At 47.5% G+C, this 20,801-nt stretch overlaps 2 protein-coding genes and 1 long non-coding RNA gene across 4 annotated transcripts in view; 1 reads left to right on the top strand and 2 right to left on the bottom strand.

The window, feature by feature from the left end:
- LOC146754426 (uncharacterized) overlaps positions 1–20,801 on the top strand; it is a 599,901-nt gene that overhangs the window by 330,142 nt on the left and 248,958 nt on the right. The window lies entirely within an intron of this gene.
- On the bottom strand, positions 3–1,714 carry LOC146754435 (uncharacterized). 2 transcript variants are annotated; one of them, XR_014938917.1, is made up of 4 exons: positions 1,609–1,714; positions 465–537; positions 217–337; positions 3–31 (listed from the first exon to the last, which is right to left on the bottom strand). It is a non-coding gene; the product is annotated as an uncharacterized LOC146754435 (long non-coding RNA). The 2 variants fall into 2 exon arrangements; XR_014938916.1 differs by lacking the exon at positions 1,609–1,714 and adding an exon at positions 910–1,043.
- On the bottom strand, positions 11,146–12,324 carry LOC146754434 (rho GTPase-activating protein 32-like). The gene is made up of 3 exons (XM_085527636.1): positions 12,266–12,324; positions 11,858–12,000; positions 11,146–11,382 (listed from the first exon to the last, which is right to left on the bottom strand). The coding sequence occupies exons 1-3, from the start codon at positions 12,310–12,312 to the stop codon at positions 11,180–11,182; spliced, it is 393 nt and encodes a 130-aa protein (XP_085383762.1). The 5' UTR covers positions 12,313–12,324; the 3' UTR covers positions 11,146–11,179.

Raw genomic sequence — 20,801 nt, 5'->3', positions numbered from 1 at the left:
TCCACATCAGAAAGAGGCAGCAATTCAGCATCTGAGCAAGGAGAGAGAGCAGTGCTATAGAGGGGCCAAAGGCAGGCGGGAGCAGAAGGAGCTCTGCCCTCTCCGGCCCTGGGCTCGCTCCCCTGGCACAGTCTGCCCGTGACAAGGGTTCCTGGTGTGGAGCAGGGGGCACTCGCTGCCCCAGCCCTGCCCACCCCGCTTTAGAACCTCACTCACCAGCATGCAGAGGCATCACCTCCGTAACTTGGTAGGGCTCCGCTGGAGATCTTCTGTCCTGGGGAGCCCCACTCTCCTCCCCGGCCATGCACGCGACGCCCATCACAGCAGCTGTGACGTGCTGGAACAGAACGGAAACACATTTCTGTTTTCTGTATTCACACAGCACAGTATGGGTACAATTCGTCAGAACTACCCTCGCATACCCTGCGGCAAAACCATGTGCGGGGACAAAACATGGCACGTACCTGGCAGTGAGATCACTTCAAGCTATCTGCAGCAGTTCCTTGTCGCTTTGCTCAGATGGAATGAGAGCAAAAGCTGCACCGAGGCAGTGGGTGGAGGGTGAGGAGAGGAGAGAGAAAGAGCAGGTCAGTGAGCAGGGCTAAGACATCCATGGAATAACACACACAGCACAACCGTCCCATCCACTTGCTGCAAGACATGCTGAGTCTCAGGCTACGTGATGCCTGTCCACCCAGCAACTTTACAATGCTTCCACTACTGAGCAAAGACAATGGAAGAAGCACGGGACAGGTGCCAACTTTACTGATACCCCCTTTGGAACGTGTGTACCAGGGGAAAATTACGTCTGATGGTCAAGAGTAAGCAATACGGTGCTGTGAGCTCCGACAGCCAGCAGTTCTCAACACCTCACTGCCCACCCATCCATCCCACGTCAGCTCAGCTTACCTACAAGCTGCTGCACACGACGGTGTGAAGAAAAAGGCAATAAAGGCAATAACTAAAGGCACTAACTAAAGGCACTAACTAAAGGTACTAACTAAAGGCACTAACTAACAACACTAACAACACTAACTAACAACACTAACAGCACTAACTAACAACACTAACTAACTAACAAAACTAACTAACTAACAAAACTAACTAACTAACGGCACTAAAGGCACAAGACCAACAAGACAACCAACCACTCCGACCACTAGCTTACCCACAAAGGAACACAGAACGCACCGCTCCTCCCCTCATTCCAGCCGCTTATGACATCACCAACGGCCAACAGCCTGGTCCACCATGACCCCCCACAAGGCGGGGAGCCAAGACCACGTGGTCACATCTGATTCCAACACGGCACCACAACATTCCAGGACTCAGTGTGGGCTTGGAATTCTATCCTGGTGTGGCAGCGCAATGGGAGGTGTTAGGGCACAGTTGAAGAGCTGACAGACAACAGACGTTTCCAAAGGAGGGTGCCAGATTAACTCTCAGCATTCTCTTGCGGGGCTCTTAGGAATGCTTCAAACCCATTTTCACTGCCTAGCTCATTTCTAGAAAGTTCAGTTGAGAAATGCTCAATTTCTCTGGGGAACGCCTCTATGCATCATGAATGAAAAATAAAATAAAATGGGCACGCGACCCTATGAAACTTACCTCTCTGCTCTTGTTGTCAGCCAGACACCTCAGATGAGCATGACGTGTCCCTGCTCCTGAATGAAGATTCACCCAAGTCTGTGTTCCTCTCTGCTCCATCTCTGGCTCTAAAAGAAACACAGACAGAGATGATTACAAGATCCTTTGTGCAGACGAAAGACAAGGGTGCACACGAATTCTGTTTAGCAAGAAATACTACAGTCCCAATGGACTGCTGTGGTAGTATTTGAATCCTCATTTGGGGCTGGAGCTCAACAGGTCACACATCAGAAATAACACAAAGTGCATCTGGAAGACGTGTCTCAAAGCCCAGAAAATCCAACACGGGAGGGGGCTGGACAGTGGACCACAAGTGTCCATTTCCATTGCAGCTCCCTGTAGAGAACAGCACCAATCAGCAGGCGTGAATCAATTCATTCACAAGCTGCCCAATGACTCTGTTCTTTACATGATAAAGAAACACACAGAGATTCCTGACCAAAAAGTTGGGAGTTAATAATGACCAAAGAGGTTCCTGTTCCTACACCTCATCCTCTCACCCCAACTCCTGGGTGATGCCCACAGGCTTCAAGTCAGCTCTCAAATCCATTGAACTCCAGTCACAGAACTCCATCAAAAAGGATGTCACACATGTGACACTTACATGCATTTTGCATCAGAAACAGTGACGCCAGCAGGAGCAGAGAGATGACTGTCCCCCTGTACTCAGCACTGGTGAGGCCACAACTCTAATTCTGTGTCCAGTTTGTGCCCCTCACTGCAAAAAAGACACTGAGGCATTGGAACGTGTTCAAAGAAGGGCAACAAAGCTGGTGAGGGGTCTGGAGCACAATGGGGCCATATGAGGAGAGGCTGCAGGAGATGGGAATGTCCAGCCTGGAGAAGAGGTGGCTCAGGGGAGACCTCATTGCTCTCTATAACTTCCTGAAGGGAGGTTGCAGTGAGCTGGTGCTTGGCCTCTTCTCTCGTGTCATTACTGACAGAACTAGAGGGAATGGTTCCAAGCTGCGGCAGGAGAGGTTCAGGCTGGACATTAGGAAATATTACTTCTCAGAAAGGGTGGCCAGGCACTGGAATGGACTGCCCAGGGAGGTGGTGGAGTCACCCACCCTGGGGGTGTTCAAGGAACGTCTGCAGAAATCCCTGCTGAAATCCTGACCTCTGCCACAGGTGGCTGAGTGACACAAAAGCTGTGTCCTTTGTTCCCGGCCTTACCTTCCCATGCCATTCATCTTGCTCTGCAGCTCCTGTTCTGAATAATCTTCTTATATTCCCATGTGATGTACCCTGAAATACATCATTTAGTGAGTCTGAACAAAACCTAAGACATTAATTGGAACTGTGAAGAAATGTTTTTTGCACTTTACTTGGAGGATGTTACATGCTATACCTTCTTTTCTCAATTGTAACACATGATTTTTTATAAAAAGAAACATAGCAAGTCAGCTTTTCAGTGTGCACATTGATGAAACTTGGTGAAATACAACTTTAGAAAAAGGTAATTTGAAAATTTAAATATTCTTATCAGAATCTCTGCTATTAGTTACCGTTCCCATGTTCTGATTTGATGATGATTCTCTCAGAGCTGTTTTGTCACTCCCCACCTCAAATGCACTTCAAGTGCTTTAGGAGCATCACTGGAATTTTGAATAAACTCGATATATTTTAGGAAAGCTGCTACAGATGCACGACTGCAGTACTTTGGAAAAATATAATCTTGATTGAATGCTGAACAGTGTTATTTAATTATAATCCAGGTAATTAAATTAATTAAACCAAGGGAATCACCTCCCAGTCAATCAGCTCCCAGCACGGAAATCGCTTCCCTGTCAAGCAGATGCAACCAACACAAGCTGCTACATCACTCTAGGGCCCCACTGAGTCTTCCCAAGGGGTCTCCAAAGGCTTCCCTGTTGACTTCTGGGAACCTGGGAACACTCACATGGAAGCCAGTGCCCCCTAATGTGCCCCAGAGGTTTCTCAGGGCCCCGCAATTAGCTCTACAGACATCCAGACATGCCCCAGAGCAAGTATGTGTGCTGTAGGGAGCCCAAGAGACATTCCAGGGCACCCTAGTACTCCTCAGTGCGCTCAAGGGTTCTTCACCTGTCTCTAAATATGCCCTATTGGACTTTGTTTTCTCTTCTGGAGCCTTCCTTACTTCTCATCTTTGCTTTCTCATGCCATTTATCTCGCTCCACAGCTACTGCTCAGAATATTCTTTCTTGCATTCCCACATTCCAACAGAATCACAGAATTGTAGGGGTTGGAAGGGACCTCTAGAGATCACTGAGTCCAACCCCCCTGCCAAAGCAGGTTCCCTACACCACGTTGCACAGGTAGGTGTCCAGGCGTGTCTTGAATATCTCCAGAGAAGGAGACTCCACCACCTCCCTGGGAAGCCTGTTCCAGTGCTCCGTCACCCTCACTGTAAAGAGGTTCTTGCACACATTCGTGCGGAACTTCCTATGCACAAGTTTCACCCCATTACCCCTAGTCCTGTCCCCACGCACTACTGAAAAGAGACCAGCCGTGCCACTATGGCCCCCACACCTCAGGTATTTATAAACCTGGATCAAATCCCCTCTCAGCACCGCCAACGACAACCCTCTGCACTCTGCCAGTCAGACAGTTCTTGACCCAATTCACTGTACACTCATCTATTCCATGCTTCCTCAGCTTTGTTATAAGGATGTCATGGGGGACAATATCAAAAGCCTTTCTGAAATCAAGGTAGACTACATCTGCCACTCTCCCCCTATCCACCCAGCCAGTGACATCTTCATAAAAGGCCACCAGGTTGGTCAAGCACGACCTCCCCTTGGTGAACCCATGCTGAGTACTCCTGATAACCTGCTTTACTCCCAGTTCTCTGGAGATGGCATCCAGCACAAGCTGTTCCATCACATTCCCTGGGACAGAGGTGAGGCTGACTGGCCTATAGTTACCTGGGTCCTCCTTCTTGCCATTTTTTAAAGACCGGAGTGACACTGGTCATCCTCCAGTCTTCAGACACCTCCCCAGTTTCCAAGGCCTCTGAATGACTACAGAGAGCGGCTCAGCAATGACCTCCACCAGCTCTCTCAGCACCCGTGGATGCACCCCATCAGGTCCCATGGATTTATGGACCTTAATGTTTCCTAGGCACTCACGGACCACCTCTTCCCTGACTAAAGGGAAATCTCCCATTCCCCAGACTCTCTCATTAACCTCCAGGTTCTGGGATTCCTCAGGGAATGCCTTTTCACTAAAGACAGAAGCAAAGAAAGCATACAGTATTTCCGCCTTCTCAGCATCCTCTGTTACCAGGACCCCTTCCTCTGTTACCGACCCCTCCAACCCCCCCTTGTTTTTTGTTTATTAGCAAACTGCTAACATACTACAAAATAATAGCACTAATTACATAAGTAACATCATCATGCCAGCATCCCGACCACCTGCTTTAGAGATTTATCCTTCATTTTGTGTAACACTTCAAACACTGCAAAGAAACAAAGCAAGTGCAGAAACAGGACGCCACTTCCCTCAGGATTTTACAGTCTCATTCATGTCTGACAGATGGAGGCCCTGACAACAAGAGCTGTGTCTGTCCATAACAAGGACTCACCTCTGCAGGTGCAGGGGCAGCTCTCAGAGAAGCCTTCTTCATTTCTGCTTTCTTCTCTTTTTGTCTTTTGTCTGGGAGCTGGTGTCAATCTGCCTGAGGGAAGGGAGGCCCCTTCAGAGGGATCTAGATAAGCTGGATCAACCTCACTGGGCTGAGGTGAATGGGATGAGGTTCAGTGAGGCCAAATGCCAGGTCCTGCACTTTGGCCACAATAACCCCATGCAGCGCTATAGGCCTGGGGCTGAGTGGCTGCAGGACTGTGCAGAGGAAATGGACCTGGGGCTGTTGGTCGATGCTCAGCTGAACATGAGCCAACAGTGTGCCCAGGTGGCCAAGAAGGCCAACGGCATCCTGGCCTGTATAAGAAATAGTGTGGCCAGCAGGAGCAGAGAGGTAATCATCCCCTTGGACTCAACACTGGAGAGGCTGTGCCTCAAGTCTTATGTTCAGTTTGGGGCTCCTCGCTACAAGAAAGTCATTGAGGCACTGGAACTTGTATGTGGAAGTCTGTCCCTTGAGCAGCTCCCATTCATCATCAGCTCCCATTCTGAACCCCACTGTGCAAAACTTCTAACTTCTACTGCAGATGGCTGCAGTCACCAAAGCTCAGCCCACTATCCAGGTATCAGCCTTCTCCCTTCTGTTTTCCATCTTAGCCCATAGTTTTGCTCCCAAAAATGGAACTGCACTCCAACAGTCAAAACACAAACTAATACATCACTTTCACTGCTCCTTCCTGCACCCCCAAATTAATGGTTACCTGACATCCCCTACAGCACAGCACCTGCTCACAAGTATCATTCAAACTCTATTCTTTCATACTTCTTGATAGAGGACAGTAAAAACTCCCTTCTGCATGGCACTAAGGACAGTCTGTCCCCATCACATCCCTCTGTGTGCTGAAAGCTGCCATTGGATCTCTTGCAGCCTGCTGGCTGCTGCTCACAAACACAGGGAACTGCACCACACTGATTCTAAAGAGAGAAAGGAAGAAATGCTGGTGGGAATGGGCACCCAAGGATTGCAGAGATGCTCCAGATTGTGCCAGAGATGGAATCTCAGAGTGCTGGGACATGATTGATCACTAAGGAAAACACTTGGAAGCACATTCAATCTGCAGAAGCTGTAATTACTGGGCACAGTCAGCTTTCCTATGGCTCAGCTGGAGTAGGAGGGTGCTCTCACACATCTGCTCAGGGGCTTCAGCTGAGACACTTGCACAATGCTGGGATCATTCTGATGGAAACTATGTCTTCAGATACCATGGTTAAATCCATCCAAAATGATCAAGCAGAGCTTTAGCTCTTGAGCAGCACTTCTTCCCCACCCTTCACTACTCCAAGCAGCTCCAACAAACTTCTCAGAAGAAATCCAGGCCAGCACAGACCTGGCAGACCAGAACCAAGTGCAGCCTGTGGGACGGCAGTGCCCACTCCTTGCTTCCACCCTGCTCCAGCAGGTTAAGGAGTCTGAGCCTCACTGGCCTTTGACAGCTCAAGACTTTCAGCACCTCATGCCAACATTTCTCACTAAGATACACCTCAGGCATTGAATTCTCTTCTCACTACCTCCTCCCAGTCCTCTCCTAGGAACAGAAACCATTCAGATTCTACAGCAAACTACAGCATCTGCACTGCAAGAGCACACTGAACCACCTGCAACAATGAAACATGGTTTTGGAGAGTGGGTTTGAAAACACACCTTTAGACAGCTGTCTCCCTGTAGCCAAAAGGAAACCAAGCAGCAAAAGAAGAGTCCAGCCTGAAACATGCCCATGCTACTAGCCCAGGTTTTTCACAGTGAATGTAAAATCCATCCTGCTCTTGAGGTAACAAATGACCAGTGGGTCTCCCCTTGCTCCACCCCTTCTCCTTCAAAGCCAGAAAAAGAAAGAAAAAACAAGCAGAAGAAACCCAGACGTACCTTTCCACACACAGAGCAGAAAGTGGAACAGCAGTTGGTCTCCTTCCTGAGACATGGTGGGGAGCATCCCAGAGGAAGCCCAAGTTCTTTGCTTCTCTCCACAGGGACTTCAAGCACTCTTGGCAAGAGCTGCTTTGGTTCTTTCTTAAACTGCTTCCATCACCAGAATCTCCTTTGGAAAAGGAACACTAAAGAAAGAATCAGCAAATGAGAAAGAATGAGCAATAACCACTTTCCCAGCTTTCTTCTGACATGCAATTAAGACTCACGACTTGGGCAAGGTCTTAAAATCAGCTGGTTACAAGAACTGTCCCAAAATATATCCAGCTTCTGTACAGCTGCCGTTATTTCTGTCAGTGAGTGTAATCACAGAATCATAGAATGGCCCGGGCTGGAAGGGACCTCAAGGATCATGAAGATCAATCGCCTCCCTGTCCCTGCTGGCCATCCCCTCTTCTGATGGAGCCCAGGGGACCATTTGCTCTCTGAGCTGCAAGAGCACGCTGATGGCTCACGTTCTGTTTTTCATCCACCAGGACCCCCAGGTCCTTCTCTGCGGGGCTTCTCTTAAGGACTGCTCCTCCCAGGCTGTAGAAATGCCTGGGATTCCTCCAGCCCAAGTGCAAAACCTTGCACTTTGCTGTCTTGAACCTCATTAGATTCACCTAGGCCAACCTCTCGGTTGAGCTCCCTCTGAATGGCATCCCTTCCTTCCACTGCATCAGCCGCACCACTCAGCAAACAGCAGAGGGTGCACTCCATTGCATCATTGGTGTCACTGATAACCATGTTAAAAAGCACTGGTCCCAAGACAGACTCCTGGATGACACCACTTGTTATCAGCCTTCACCTGGACATCGAACCATGAATCACCACCCTCTGTCTGTGGCCTTTCAACCAATCCCTTATCCACCAGGTGGTCCACCTGTCAAATCCACATCCCTCCAGTTTAGAGATAAGGATGTGGTGGAGGGCCATGTCAAAGATCTTGCTCAAGTCCAGGTCAATGACATCAGTTTCCTTCCTTTTGTCCACAAATGCAGTCACTCCATCATAGAAGACCACCTGAATAGTTAGGCATGGCCTTCCCCTGCTAAAGCCACACTGACTGTCTTGGATCACATGCTCATTCCTTATGTGATCAAGCATGTCTTTGAGGTGTATCTGTTCTTCACCATCTTCATCACTGTTCCACATTTGAATCAAATAATTGGTGTTGCTGTCACGAAGAAAACCTCTTTGTCTTCTACTCCTGCTGCACTACTGTGCTTTCACCAGAAGCAAAGGGAGAGGCCACCTCCTAGATCCAAATTTTAAGAAACCAACACCCAATAGGTGTCATCTGAAGTAAAACAGCAGAGAAATTAAGATGACTCTTCTGCATCCAGCTTGGATCACTCCCTCACTCAGGCACACCACCATCAGATCAAGGAGATGCTGCCTTCAGCTTAGAGACTGTATGGGAAATCACAGCTTGAACCTCTGATTAATCAGCTGAGGCAAGTGTTGGGTCAGCTGCGGGAGCACAGATGAGAGTAATCTAGCTGTGCTCCTGGAAGGGGTGGACCTCAACTCCACTTCCTCTGAGACCTCATTTAAGGGCTGACCACCACTGAGGCAGCATTTCTTGGAGATTGCTCCCCAGTTGAGACTGCCTCAGCTTTCTGGTCAAAACATCGACATTGGTGAGTTTTCCTTTGCTAACAACCTTTGACTATTTACCTCCATCTTGGTTAACATCTTTATATTAGCCACCCTTACAGAGACCATAAGGGCTTGGGCTTCCAAACTCTCAGCAAGCATTTGGATCAGACAGCTTCCTGCTGGGGAGCCCCCTGCATCACTTCTGCTTCTTCTGATACCGAACCCGCAGATGCTTCAGAGCTCATTAGCATGGACTTCCTTCCTCCCCTCAGCAGCTGCTCCTACACTCACCTTCATTTCTACTCAGATACCGGCCGCTTCCAGCACCAGCTGACCTGCAAGACACAGAAAGGAAAGGTGGGAGTCATGCAAACGCACAAGCCCAAGGCTGCGTCACCACCACGTATGGCAGCCTCGGGAAGTCAGCTGCAACTACAGCCTTTGTCAGAATGGAAACAGGCACTATCAGTTAAGTGTGACCTCTGAACTCATTGCCACCATCAGAAATAGGCACTGAAATTGCTCACTTCACTGTAGCTGGTTACCTCCTTCTTTTGGAAAATGCGGACATGGAATTGAAGGACACCAGAAAATTGACATCTACTTCACTGTAGGTGGTTAAGCTTGGAAGCAGGACTTGAGCAAGACAAGCTTCTCAGCTCAGAATCACAGAATTATCAAGGTTGGAAAAGACCTAGAAGATCATCTGGTCCAACCATTACCAATACTTCCCGGCTTAATCATATTCCTCAGCACCACATCCAAACGTTTCTTGAACACTGCCATGATCGGTGACTCCACCACCTCCCTGGGCAGTGCATTCCAATGCCTGAATACCCTTTCCGACAAGTAATGTTTCGCAATGTCCAGCCTGAATTTTCCCTGGCGCAGCATAAAACCTTTCCCTCTAGTTCTATCAGTGATTGCACAAGAGAAGAGGCCAAACCCCAGCTCACTACAACCTCCCTTCAGGAAGTTATAGAGAGTTATAAGGTCTCTCCTGAGCCTCCTCTTCTCCAAGCTGAACAATCCTAGTTCCCTCAGCTTCTCCTCGTAAGGTTTTGCTCCAGACCCCTCACTACCTTCTTAGCTGAAGACGTTCCAGAAACGTAAGGTTTTCTTGCATGGAGGGGCCCAAAACTGAATAGGTCAGAGCTCCTTCTTTCCATCATTGCTGTCACCTGGAAGGCTGTCCTTGGAACTGCAGTGACTCATGCATCCTAACTGCACTCCATTGATGGAAGCACAACGTGCATCATTGCAAATTGCTGGTGGGTTCCTGTGTTGGCGAGGGATGGATTCACCTGGAAAGAGTAGATACACAGCATTTAGCGTCAAACTTTCACTATCCAAGGAGGCAAAGGCTTGGTGCTGCCTGTCAAGCAGGTTTCAAGCAGCTTGTGAGACTCATTTGGGAAAGACAGGAGTCAACCAACGATGTCAGGCACGGGCTCGAACGCAGGAATACAGAAGGAGGCACAAGCCCACTGAAAGCATGAATTCTACCTGTGTTGCTGACAAGCACTGCTTTGAAAGCTGGATTTGCACCCTTACCTGCCAGGACCACGACTTCTGCTTCGGAAGGCTCCCTGGCACTGCTCTGCAGTTGGCATTTGGCCACAGGGGATGGTTTGCCCAGGCAGAAGCAGGAGCGCCAACTGCCAGCTGCTGACTCTGCCCTCTTACTGGGAGAACTCAGTCTGGAGAGAGAAAACAGAGCATGCTGTCAGTCGTGGTGCAGGGTGAGTGATGAGCTGCACCGAGCCCTTGATGACAGTTGCCCATTCCTGGCACTGCCTGCTTTCTGCTGAAACACAGCTTAGAAACGCGCTCTGTTTCAAACAGCAGAGGACGCTTCCATTCCTACAGCTCAGCCCTCAAGTCCTGCTGGCTACATTCCTCTCAACCATGTCAATCAAGATGCAGACCATGTGAGTAAAGTCTCCACAGCAGAACAGGACAGGAGCTGGCAGGCGTAACTGCTTTCTGAGGAATGGTGCAGCCATAAGGGAAGCTCAAAAGCATCTCTGACTCTTACGTTAACACCTCCTCGGCCTCAGCTCACTGCCATCTTTAATTTGTAGTGCCTGCAAGTCTGACCAACAGCTCTGCTTACAGGAGAAGCACAATTGGTTTCAGGTGTGTGGCCCTGAAATCTGGAAAACCCCAGTGTTTCCAGGTACAGCCAACACAGACCAGGATAGACGTCAGTGTGGCTTTCTGCATCTCGTGACTGCCTGCCCAACCAGGAAGGAAATGCACCCTTGTGTGGCTCCACTGAGCCCGTAGGGCAACTGTGTGTAAGTTGAGTCGTTGGAGATGTAACGGACAAAAAGTAAACCAATAAAAATCACACAAATAATGATGATGGGGGCTGGAAAGGGAATTCCTCTTTCTTTATCTTTCAGATGGAAAATCAATGATTGCATCCAAGTTCCTTAGTACAGCTGCGGGGCCTTCCTCCGCTTGTATCTTGCTGCTCTGTGTTGCAACAGGAGAGCTGCTCTGACCTCTCCTCTCAGCCTGTGCCTCCTGCACGGTGAGCAGCTTTGTGGATGGAGACACCCACACAGACTTGGGCCCAGGCAGAGAACTGTGCCCTGCAAGGGAAAAACACAGGTGAGACGGAGGAGGAAGCAGCAGCACAGCCATCCCAGTTCTGCATATCTCTCAGAATTGCTCATCCAAGCCACTGGAAGAAGAGGAGCTCAAAATAACCGTGTGCTCAGTGGTATGCTCGTGGCAAAGGACACAGCCACAATTAAGAGCAACTCACTGTATCGAAAAAGGCAAACAAAAAGCGTAGAAAAACTAGGGGGCAGGGATCTCAGAAAGCTTCACAGCCACACTTCAATCAAGCTTCACCTGCTTGCAAAAAATCTTAACAGCAGTGATAGTTTTCTCCATGTAAGGCTTGGACACTCTCATGACCCAGCAACGGGGCACAGTATTCTAACCTAAGCCCAGAAGCCTGCTGTCTCCTCGACAGTAATAGAATTTTCAAAGGTCTTGGAGAAGCCCTGGATTGGATGAAGCTGTCAGATCAACATCAAGCTAATGGAGGAAGGTGCTCACCTACTCCCTCTCCCAAGGCTGGTGTGGATTTGGAGCAGAAGAGGACATCTGCGTGGCTGATGAGGAATTCCACAACAGCTGACTGGGTCTGCAGCTCCATGCAGGCAGCTTCACTGGCGCAGGGAGATTGGCTCTGCTGGGATCTGAAGAAAAGGCAGATCTTACAAGTCATTTCCCCAAGATCATTTCCCCAAGTCTGAATTTCTGTAGCCAAAAACTGTCAAACTGGGCTCCGGAGATTTCCGCAGTGGGCAAACAGTGATGCCACTGACGAAATTATCCTGGATGATCAGGGACACAGCAGTCCCAGCTAAACAAGTGAGTAGAAACTGTCATCTAGAAATTGTTCCCCTGGGGTTGGAGGAGAGCAGAACTAAGCATCGTGTTGAAAAGGAAAAAGAAGTTTACCTTAAGAGGTTTGGAGCCCACACAATTGCTAAGTTCTTCGCGTCCATGTTTATCACCGAGCAGATACCAGCCAGAGACACCAAGTGTCTCATTAAGTCCCATGGGGACAGTGCACTGGTGGTCAGCACTGAGGCAGACTTGATGACTTCCAAGAGGCATCTGGGGAACACAGAATCACAGAATGACCCGGGTTGGAAGGGACCTCAAGGATCATGAAGCTCCACTCCCCCTGCCTGGTAGGGCCACCTATCTTCCACATTTATTAGACCTGTCTGTCCAGGGCCACATCTAACCTTGCCTTGAATACCTCTACAGATGGGGGATCCACAACGTCCCTGGGCAGCCTGTTCCAGGACCTCAGCACTCTCCTAGTAAAGAACTTCCCCTACCAACCAACGTAAATCTTCCCTCTTTCAACTTAAAACCATTTCCCCTTGTCCTGATATTATCAGCCCTTTCAAAGAGTTAACACCCCTCCTGATTATACACACAGCCCGTGCCATCAAGGCCAAGCTTCTATCTCTTCTTGATTCCTAGTTCCATGGCGTGCACAGCATGCTGTGCTGCATGCACAGCACAGCTGTTCTGCAGAGGAACAGGGGCACCCAGTGACCAACAGCAGCCATTGTCTGCAAATACACAGCAACTTCCCAGGATCTGCAGCAACAATCTCCCCACACACTCCACTTCACACAGACACTATGACCCTGAATAGACTCAAGCAGCAGACTTAAAACAAGTCAGAGTTTTAGATTCCAGGATATTTGAGGGTCTATAATGTGTGAAATTCAGTTACACAACAGTGCCGAGGTGCCTGCGTTTCAAGCAACTTTCAGATCACAACCATGTAAAATAAAAACAAATTCAGTGCAGAAATAGCAAGCCTGTACCTTAATACCCATGAGATTATCCATTTTTTACTGCGTTCTGACTAAGTTCTAAAATTTGCTCATCCCAGTTCACTTCAACAAGTTCCACCAGTTCACGCAACGCAGTTCTGAGATCCTGTGTATGTTAGGCAGATAGAATTGAGCAGTGCAGAAATAATCTCTGACAGCTTTAAGAGCTCCGTTCTGCTTACAAACTCTCAGCCCAAAACTATTCTCAGTTTTAAGGAAATGAACACCTGAAGCAGTTGGATCATCTGCCATTTGCCGCATTCTGCTTCTTGGCATCATGATTAGCACAAAGGGTTTTCTGCTGTCCTGCAGAGATGGACAAAGTCCTGCTTACAAATGGACCAAGTTTCAGTGTACAGCAGAGTTTGTACCAGACTGAAAAGCCACGTCATTCAGTTCATGTGCTCAGGTTGTTATGCACTCCCAAAGGAAACAGAACTAACTGTTGGATTCTGAAGGCAATCTGTGGGTTCCTACATTACCTCCTGATTCTGGAAGAGGAAATTCTAATAGCAAATGCAGAACTTTGCTCTTCGTAGACATGAGAAGAGCTGGCATTTAGTAACATTCATTTCTGGGAAATCAAATGATGTGTCTCTATTTTTACTACAGATAGTATAGGGAGCAGCCAGTTGAAGAACCAGATACAAAAAATCCGCCCATTGGCAAGAAAATACTTCTCCTTAAATTCTGTATGCTATCATGGTATAGAATCAGGCTACAGTGCCACATAGGCCAACCAAGCGTAGAACCAAATCCACAAAATACTGGCAGACAAAGCAGCAAAAACAGGGACAATATTCAGCAGACAGGCCTTTCTACCCACAGCTCAGCATGTTCTGCCATCCGAAAAGCAAGGCCTCTTGTCAAGCTCAGCTATTTCCCTTCTCAGTGTATTCTAGCACCACTGATATCCACTGGTATCCTCCTGTAGAGTCCCATCATATTGTCATCATCCAAAGGGAAAACCCACACAGCAGAGCATACAGCAGTACACCCACGCTCCAAATATCCGCCTCAAAAAACAAAAAGACAAGCTTACAAACCTGAAGCACCTCAAATGGCTTCCTGACAGACTGGATTGTCTGCCCTTGCCAAAGCCCACATATAGCCCATGAAAAGCTGGCTCTTTATCTCAAGAAAAAAAAACCTTATCGTCCCAGAGAAAGCATATAACCCTAATTCAATTGTTCTTCCACTCAGCTTAGAGCACTACTAAAACCAGCATCTTCACCTTAGCTCATCACACTGCTGCAGTTCCTTTTACAAGGATTTCACTGGCAAAAATGAAATCAAAGCCGTCGCAAGGGATTTAGCACAGTTACGTGTTACTGGCTACGAGAGCTGTCAGCACAGTCACCTGTCAGGCTTTGCTGCTGTTCTCTTTATGTAGAGGCACAACAAGGTTCAGACACCTCACAGTGCAATTCTCACTTGGACTGTAAAGAAAAAGGAGGCTTGAAAAGCAGTGTGTGGAAAACAAAGAAACAAGAATTAGAACAACAGTGGGGCCATGGCACTTGTAGGAATTGCTCCGCCTTTAACAGCAGAGCTTTTCAAGAAGTATGAGGGCATTGCAAACCAGACCAGTTTGGACAGATTAACAACTGCAAGTAGTGGGTTCCAAAATTCCAGACATCTCTCAGTTTTTAGTACACTGTGCATTACAATGGAAACAAGTCTTCACCTACAACTTGGAAGCTAAAGACAAGTCTGACAAAACAGACTGCACAAAAATGATGGATAATTAACAGAGCAAATTGCTCTTTCAAAAACTTAGTAATAGAAAGAGATCTCTGAAGCTGCTGTTCTGTAGAGCCCCAAAGCAGTCGCTTGAGGAAGTTCAGGATTAGCCAGAGACAAACCAGCCAGCTGTGTGAACTGAGACCAATTGCACTTTTCTAGTCTGTGGCCACTGACAGCTTCTGAGAGCTACCAAGCAATGCAACCTAGCAGAATTCAGAAGGGAAACCAAGAGAGCCTACCTGAGCTCCACTGCCTTTCAATGCTCTGTGCAGAGGGAAGGGAAAGAGGGGAAAACAAACACCGCTCTACATCCCTCTGAGCCAATAGACACTTTGCCCTGGATTAGCTCTGGTGCTGCATAAGCTGGGCTTCCACAGCATGTGTTCAGGCGGTAATCAAGGCCTCCCTGGAAGAACACAAAAAAGAGAGAGAAACGTTTGCTTTAACAGAGTTTATGTCTTCTGGTCATAACACTTCAGAAGCCTCAGAGGCTTCTTCTCCTCTGTATATTTTCATTCATCTTAGATTTTGCTTTCATTCAATGTGACCTCACTAAGCAAATATTGTCTAAGACCATGAGCAGCACATGAATGTGCAGATCTCAAGCTGCTCACTTATCTAGTACCCTTGGCATGATGCTTTCTTTTCCTCAGCTGATCATCTCGATTGTGCCTGTTGATTGTGCAACAACAGCCTGTTGGTCTCGATTACCTGTGAGAGGCTCTAACTTTGGCCAGGAAAAATCATTTGATGATAAATAATTCTCTTGGAATCAGTAAGGCAGTCTTCCCATTCTTTCTTACCAGCACCCATCTTACATGTTAATAAAGGCTTCTGGAAATCAGTTTGAAGATCAAGAAACAATTCAGTTCAAGCATATGCAATCACAGGATTTGTACGTCACCTGCAAAAGTCATTTTATTCTATCCACAATCTCATCCTACATACAGTTCCTTAGAGGGTTCCTTAGGCACACCAACCCCATGCTCCTATTACAGACCCTTGCATAACACAGGTGATATACCTACAAGATTATCTACAGCTTAGACTACAAAAACAGGGAGTCTAGCTAGAGAAAATAATCTACCTGTGCTTCTGAGCAAACTGTTAACCACTCTCACACAGTTCAGGCCATTCCAAACAAGATGCAATGACATGTCAGCCACAAAAACAGCATGATTTTAGGGTGTTTGTTTGGACAAGCCCCTGTTGCATACGGTGGTCAAACATGCATTACTTGGGGGCACATTGTATTTGATTTAACACATCCTCTTACCTCTGGCTTTGCACAGAGTCCAAAGTCTATCAGCTTCAAATTTTCAATCAGCAGATTTTCCCGGTGGATGAGAAAGCAGTCAGGAATGATTTCCACCCAAGTGCTCAAGGAAACATCTTTTCTCTTCTTTTATTTCCTGCTGTAGACAGTGGTTCCCAGTCTACTCAAAGCTCGCTCGCTCTCGCTGTCTCAGAGATCTTCACTGACTGCTGGCAAGTTCCCATCTTCCAATATCCCAGGTGGGAAATACTAGCTTGTATCTGTTGGAAAGGACCTGGGGACTAGGAGGACAAGTGGTGAGAGACCACAGGCTGAATGCAAGCCAGCAGTGTGCTCTGACAGAAAAGAAGTACAACAAGATCATCAGCTGCATTAAAAAGCAGCACAACCAGACCAGGACAAGTCATTCCTGCTTCAACACTCATTGCACCACATCTACAATACTGTATCTGGTTTTTGGCCAGGAAGGATAACAACCTGAAACAAACTCTGAAGCAAGTTCTATGGATGACCTCCAGCCTGTGCAGGGGGCTGAAGCTCCCACTCAGAGAAGAGAAGCTGGAGAGAATGATCTTTGTGACAGAAAATCCATTGGATGGGGCCAGAGGAATGCATCTCACCCCATACCCTCTGTACAGCCACCATTTGTTTAAAGGATCACTCTTCCTTGAGGCACAAAACTAGAGCAGGTTACACAACAGACTGACACCACAAGGGCTTCTCTCGAGATACAAACTGCAGCAAAGAGCATCACAAAAATGTGAAACCAACACTCAGATCAGATCTGTGTCTCTGCTCCGCTCATTAGGAGCATCATGTTTTACTCCCCTTTCAGAGGAAGATACTTCTTCAAGGATAACAAAATCCAGCTCAGCTACACAACACAGTACCACATAGCAATAAATATCTAACATTTCCTGTAGGGAAAGAATCCTAAGCACAAGATAATGAAGGATGTCTGAGCTTCAGCTGGGACTGAATTATTTTCTTCAGTGTCTGATACAATACAACGTTTTCATTCTAGAGAAACAATGGAGATAGCGCAGTGATGCTTACAGTTGCTGCCAGGCAGCGTTGTACAGAGCCACAGTCAATCTCAGCTGAGAGCCCAAGGAAGTGAGAAGAAACAGAACTAGGACAGCTGACTTAAACTGGCCAAAGGATATTCCATACTATATGACATATTGTGGAAGGAGTTTTGAAGGGGGTAGAACTTCATGTAAATCTCTTCCACTACTAGGAGGCTAACTGGACACTGATTGGTAGGTGGTGAGCAATTGCTTTTGCATTCATCATAACTCTGAGGGAAGAAAAGACACATTGCTGACACATTGCAGCCCCACATCCCCCTCTGCCCCCCCACAGCCCCACAGCCCCACACCCCCCTGTCCTCCCCGCACTCCCCATCAGCCCATCCCACCTCAGTGCTGCCTCTGTCTCTTCTCTCCTCTCCCCGTCCCAGCGCCGGCCTCCCCCGGCCTCCCATTGGGCAGCGGCAGCTCCGCCGGCTCCGATTGGCTGAGCCGCAGTGGGCGGGAGTGGCCGTTGTGGGGGGGCAGAGGGGGATGTGGGGCTGCAATGTGTCAGCGTCAGGAGCACAGGTTAAGGCAGCTGAGCTGTGTGAGCAGTTGTGTTTGAGTCTGGCTGCAGCTCTCTTAGACCCCACTGAAGGGCTGAGTGCCACTGGGAAAGGATCTCTGTGTGGAGATTGCTTCTACTAGAGGTAGTTCTATCAGACTGTTCTATAGAGCTGTGCAGGGGCTGTAAAGGGAGCTGAGGGGGACTGTAGGGGGGATATGGGGCTGTGGTGGGCCATAGGAGGACTAGGGGCTCTAGGGGGCTCTGAGGGTGTGTAGGGGTTGTGGGGAGCTATTGGAGGATATGGGCAGGTATAGGGCTTTAAGGGGTGGTGTATGGAGAGATAGAGGGTTGTGGGGGCCTTAGGGTGATATGGGGCTACTGGGGGCTGTCGGGGGCAAATATGGGGAGGAATATGGAGTTGTAACAGATTGTGGGGGTGTAGGTGTGGTATATATATATCTATATATATAGATCTGTCATTGTCTTCATTCGAAGAAATCTGAAAATAAAGAGTCCCAGCTGATAGTAAAGACTACACAGAGGGATGGGATGACCATATGGACTGTGCTGAGGATGCATTATAATGTGTGATAAACACTGTAAAGCAGTGTTGCTCCAGGAAATGGCCCAATACGACACAGAAGCAACTTTAAATATCTTCCAGTCACAAGCCGTTCATATCTAATGTCTATTTTACCCAATGTTTTCCAGTTCCAGAAGCAGAGGATGCCTTTATCAACAAGCAGAAGGTGCAGAAGGAGGTGAAGGCTGCACCAACAGAAAATGCCACGCTGAGCTGCGAGGTGGCCCAGGAGAAGACGGAGGTGAAGTGGTACAAGGAGGGGAAACTGATCACCTGGTGCAAGAAGTTCAGGGTGGAGTCAGAGGGCAAACAGCGTCGGCTGGTGCTGAGCCAGGTGGAGAAGAAAGATGCAGGGGAGTACAGCTGCGAGGCTGCTGGCCAGAAACTCACCTTCAAGATTCATGTCACAGGTAAGACAGGTGTTGTATGAAATACAGCAGAGAACAGTAAAGTAAAATCTAGTTTCTATTATACAGTGATCCAGTTGCAGTAGTCTGTGCTGAGGTTTTTTCCCTAGACTTGATTGCCTGGGTTTGTAGAAAGTATTTGGTTTTAGTCTCGCACAAAGTGCTGTTTCAGTCTGTCTGTAGAATAATAATTACTGATATATGTACAGTGGAAGCAATATTCAAGATATTATTCAAATCTCTCCTGTGCCTGAGATCCCAAACTGTAATTCCTGTTCACAGAAACATTTGACTAAGATAAGTATGTGCAGTGAGGCTGGAGTGCATGTTGTACGTGCAGCCTTTCATGGCAGGAGAAGCAGGAACTTCTCCTAGTAGTACACTGCCTTTTTCCTATGCCTTTATGTTGGAGGCTGCATCTGGATAGGTGAGTCTGCTCCTCACAGTAAGAGACCTGGTAGAGCTGACTATTCCCAGAGCTCAAAGTAAGATAGATATCTGCAAATCACACACAAAGAACAAAGGACTGCGTTGGTGAGCATATTTCCTTTGTGCCTTTGACAGTCACAGTTGTGGCAATGGTAGAGGCCATGAGGAGTCTGTTCAGGAAGCCAGGAGTACTGTTCTGGGTCATGAAAAGGCAGCCAGTGGTTTGACTATCACACGTTTATGTGTTTTGATGTTTCACAGTGGGTCTTAAGTAAAAGGAACTCAGGTTTTGGTTGCCTGCAGGACAGATGTTCTTTTGGGTTCAATATGTTTGCATAGTGACTTGCAACCATGGGACTGGTGTTCAAGGACCCTCTTGGTTCCTTCAGTTCCTCGGTTCTTTCTTGCCTAGATTTGACACTTAGTTTTAACAGAAGAGCTGATATTCTCTAGTGAAGGCTATTAGTTTGGGCACAAGTGGTAACCTAAACCTGTTCCAACCTGTACATACAAACCTGCAAGATGGTCTCATTTCAGTCCCTCAGTCAATACTTTTTCTTTTCTTCCCTCAGAGCCAAAACCTGTGTTTATAAACCAGGAGCAGGTGCAGAAAGAGGTGAGTGCTGCCCTGGCAGCAAGTGCCTCCCTGAGCTGTGAAGTAGCACAGGATCCAACCGAAGTAAAATGGTACAAGGATGGAAGACTGCTTGCCTCCTCCAGAAAGTTCAGAATGGAATCTGTGGGCAAAACACGGCGTCTGGTTGTGGAGCAGCTGGAGAAGAAAGATGCTGGAGAATACATCTGCGAGGCTGCTGGCCAGAAGATGACCTTCAAGTTGGAAACAACTGGTGAGCATTCGCTTTGGGAGCACTAAGCAGCTTTGGTGGGATGTGGATGTGAGGGAATGGGTGGTTTCATTGACATGAGAGAACAGGCAGTGATGCTGTGAAACCAGTTAGATGATGCTCAGCCTGGCCATGTGCCTCAGAGCTGTTTGCTCAAGGAAGCCAAGTGTAGCTGTGGGTTTGCTCTCAAGAGCACAGTTTGGTAGGGATGAGTTGGCGGTTGGACTAGATGACCTTAGTGGTCTTTTCCAGCCTTAGTGACTCTGTGGTTCTCTGCTTCAGGAAAGACCTACTCGCTGACTTACACATGCGTCCAAGTCAAGGATGCAGCAGAAATAAAATCTATAGCAGAAAAGGCAGAATCTCGTGCCCATCTTAAAGTTAAAGGTAATTATGCTTCTGATGATCATTTTGCTTAAATTATCTTATGTTATAAACCAGCTAACATCCTTTGCTTGAATGTCAAGGAAGTTAAACACCACCAGGACCTTTCACAGAAATAAATACTCCTACCTACCTACCTTTCTGCCCTCAAAATATCCAGCTTGTCTTTTGGGATTTACTTTTGCTAAGTAAAACAGATTATTTTCTTAGGAGGTTGATTTTCTACCGCTAGACTTCAGATTTATGTTTGAACGTTGAGGGATAAAAAACATAGCTTGTCTTTTTCTTCACATTCTCATGCTGTTTGAAAAGAGCACAGAGTTTGTTTGTTTTTTTTACTATATACAATGTTAGGGTATATATATGATGTTAAGTGTGATAAAGAA

This window comes from Coturnix japonica, chromosome W, assembly GCF_054131305.1.
Source record: "Coturnix japonica strain WE chromosome W, WE-NBRP24, whole genome shotgun sequence".
NCBI lineage: Eukaryota > Metazoa > Chordata > Aves > Galliformes > Phasianidae > Coturnix > Coturnix japonica.
Note: the sequence above shows the minus strand (reverse complement) of the source record. Positions and strands in the feature narration are given on the sequence as shown.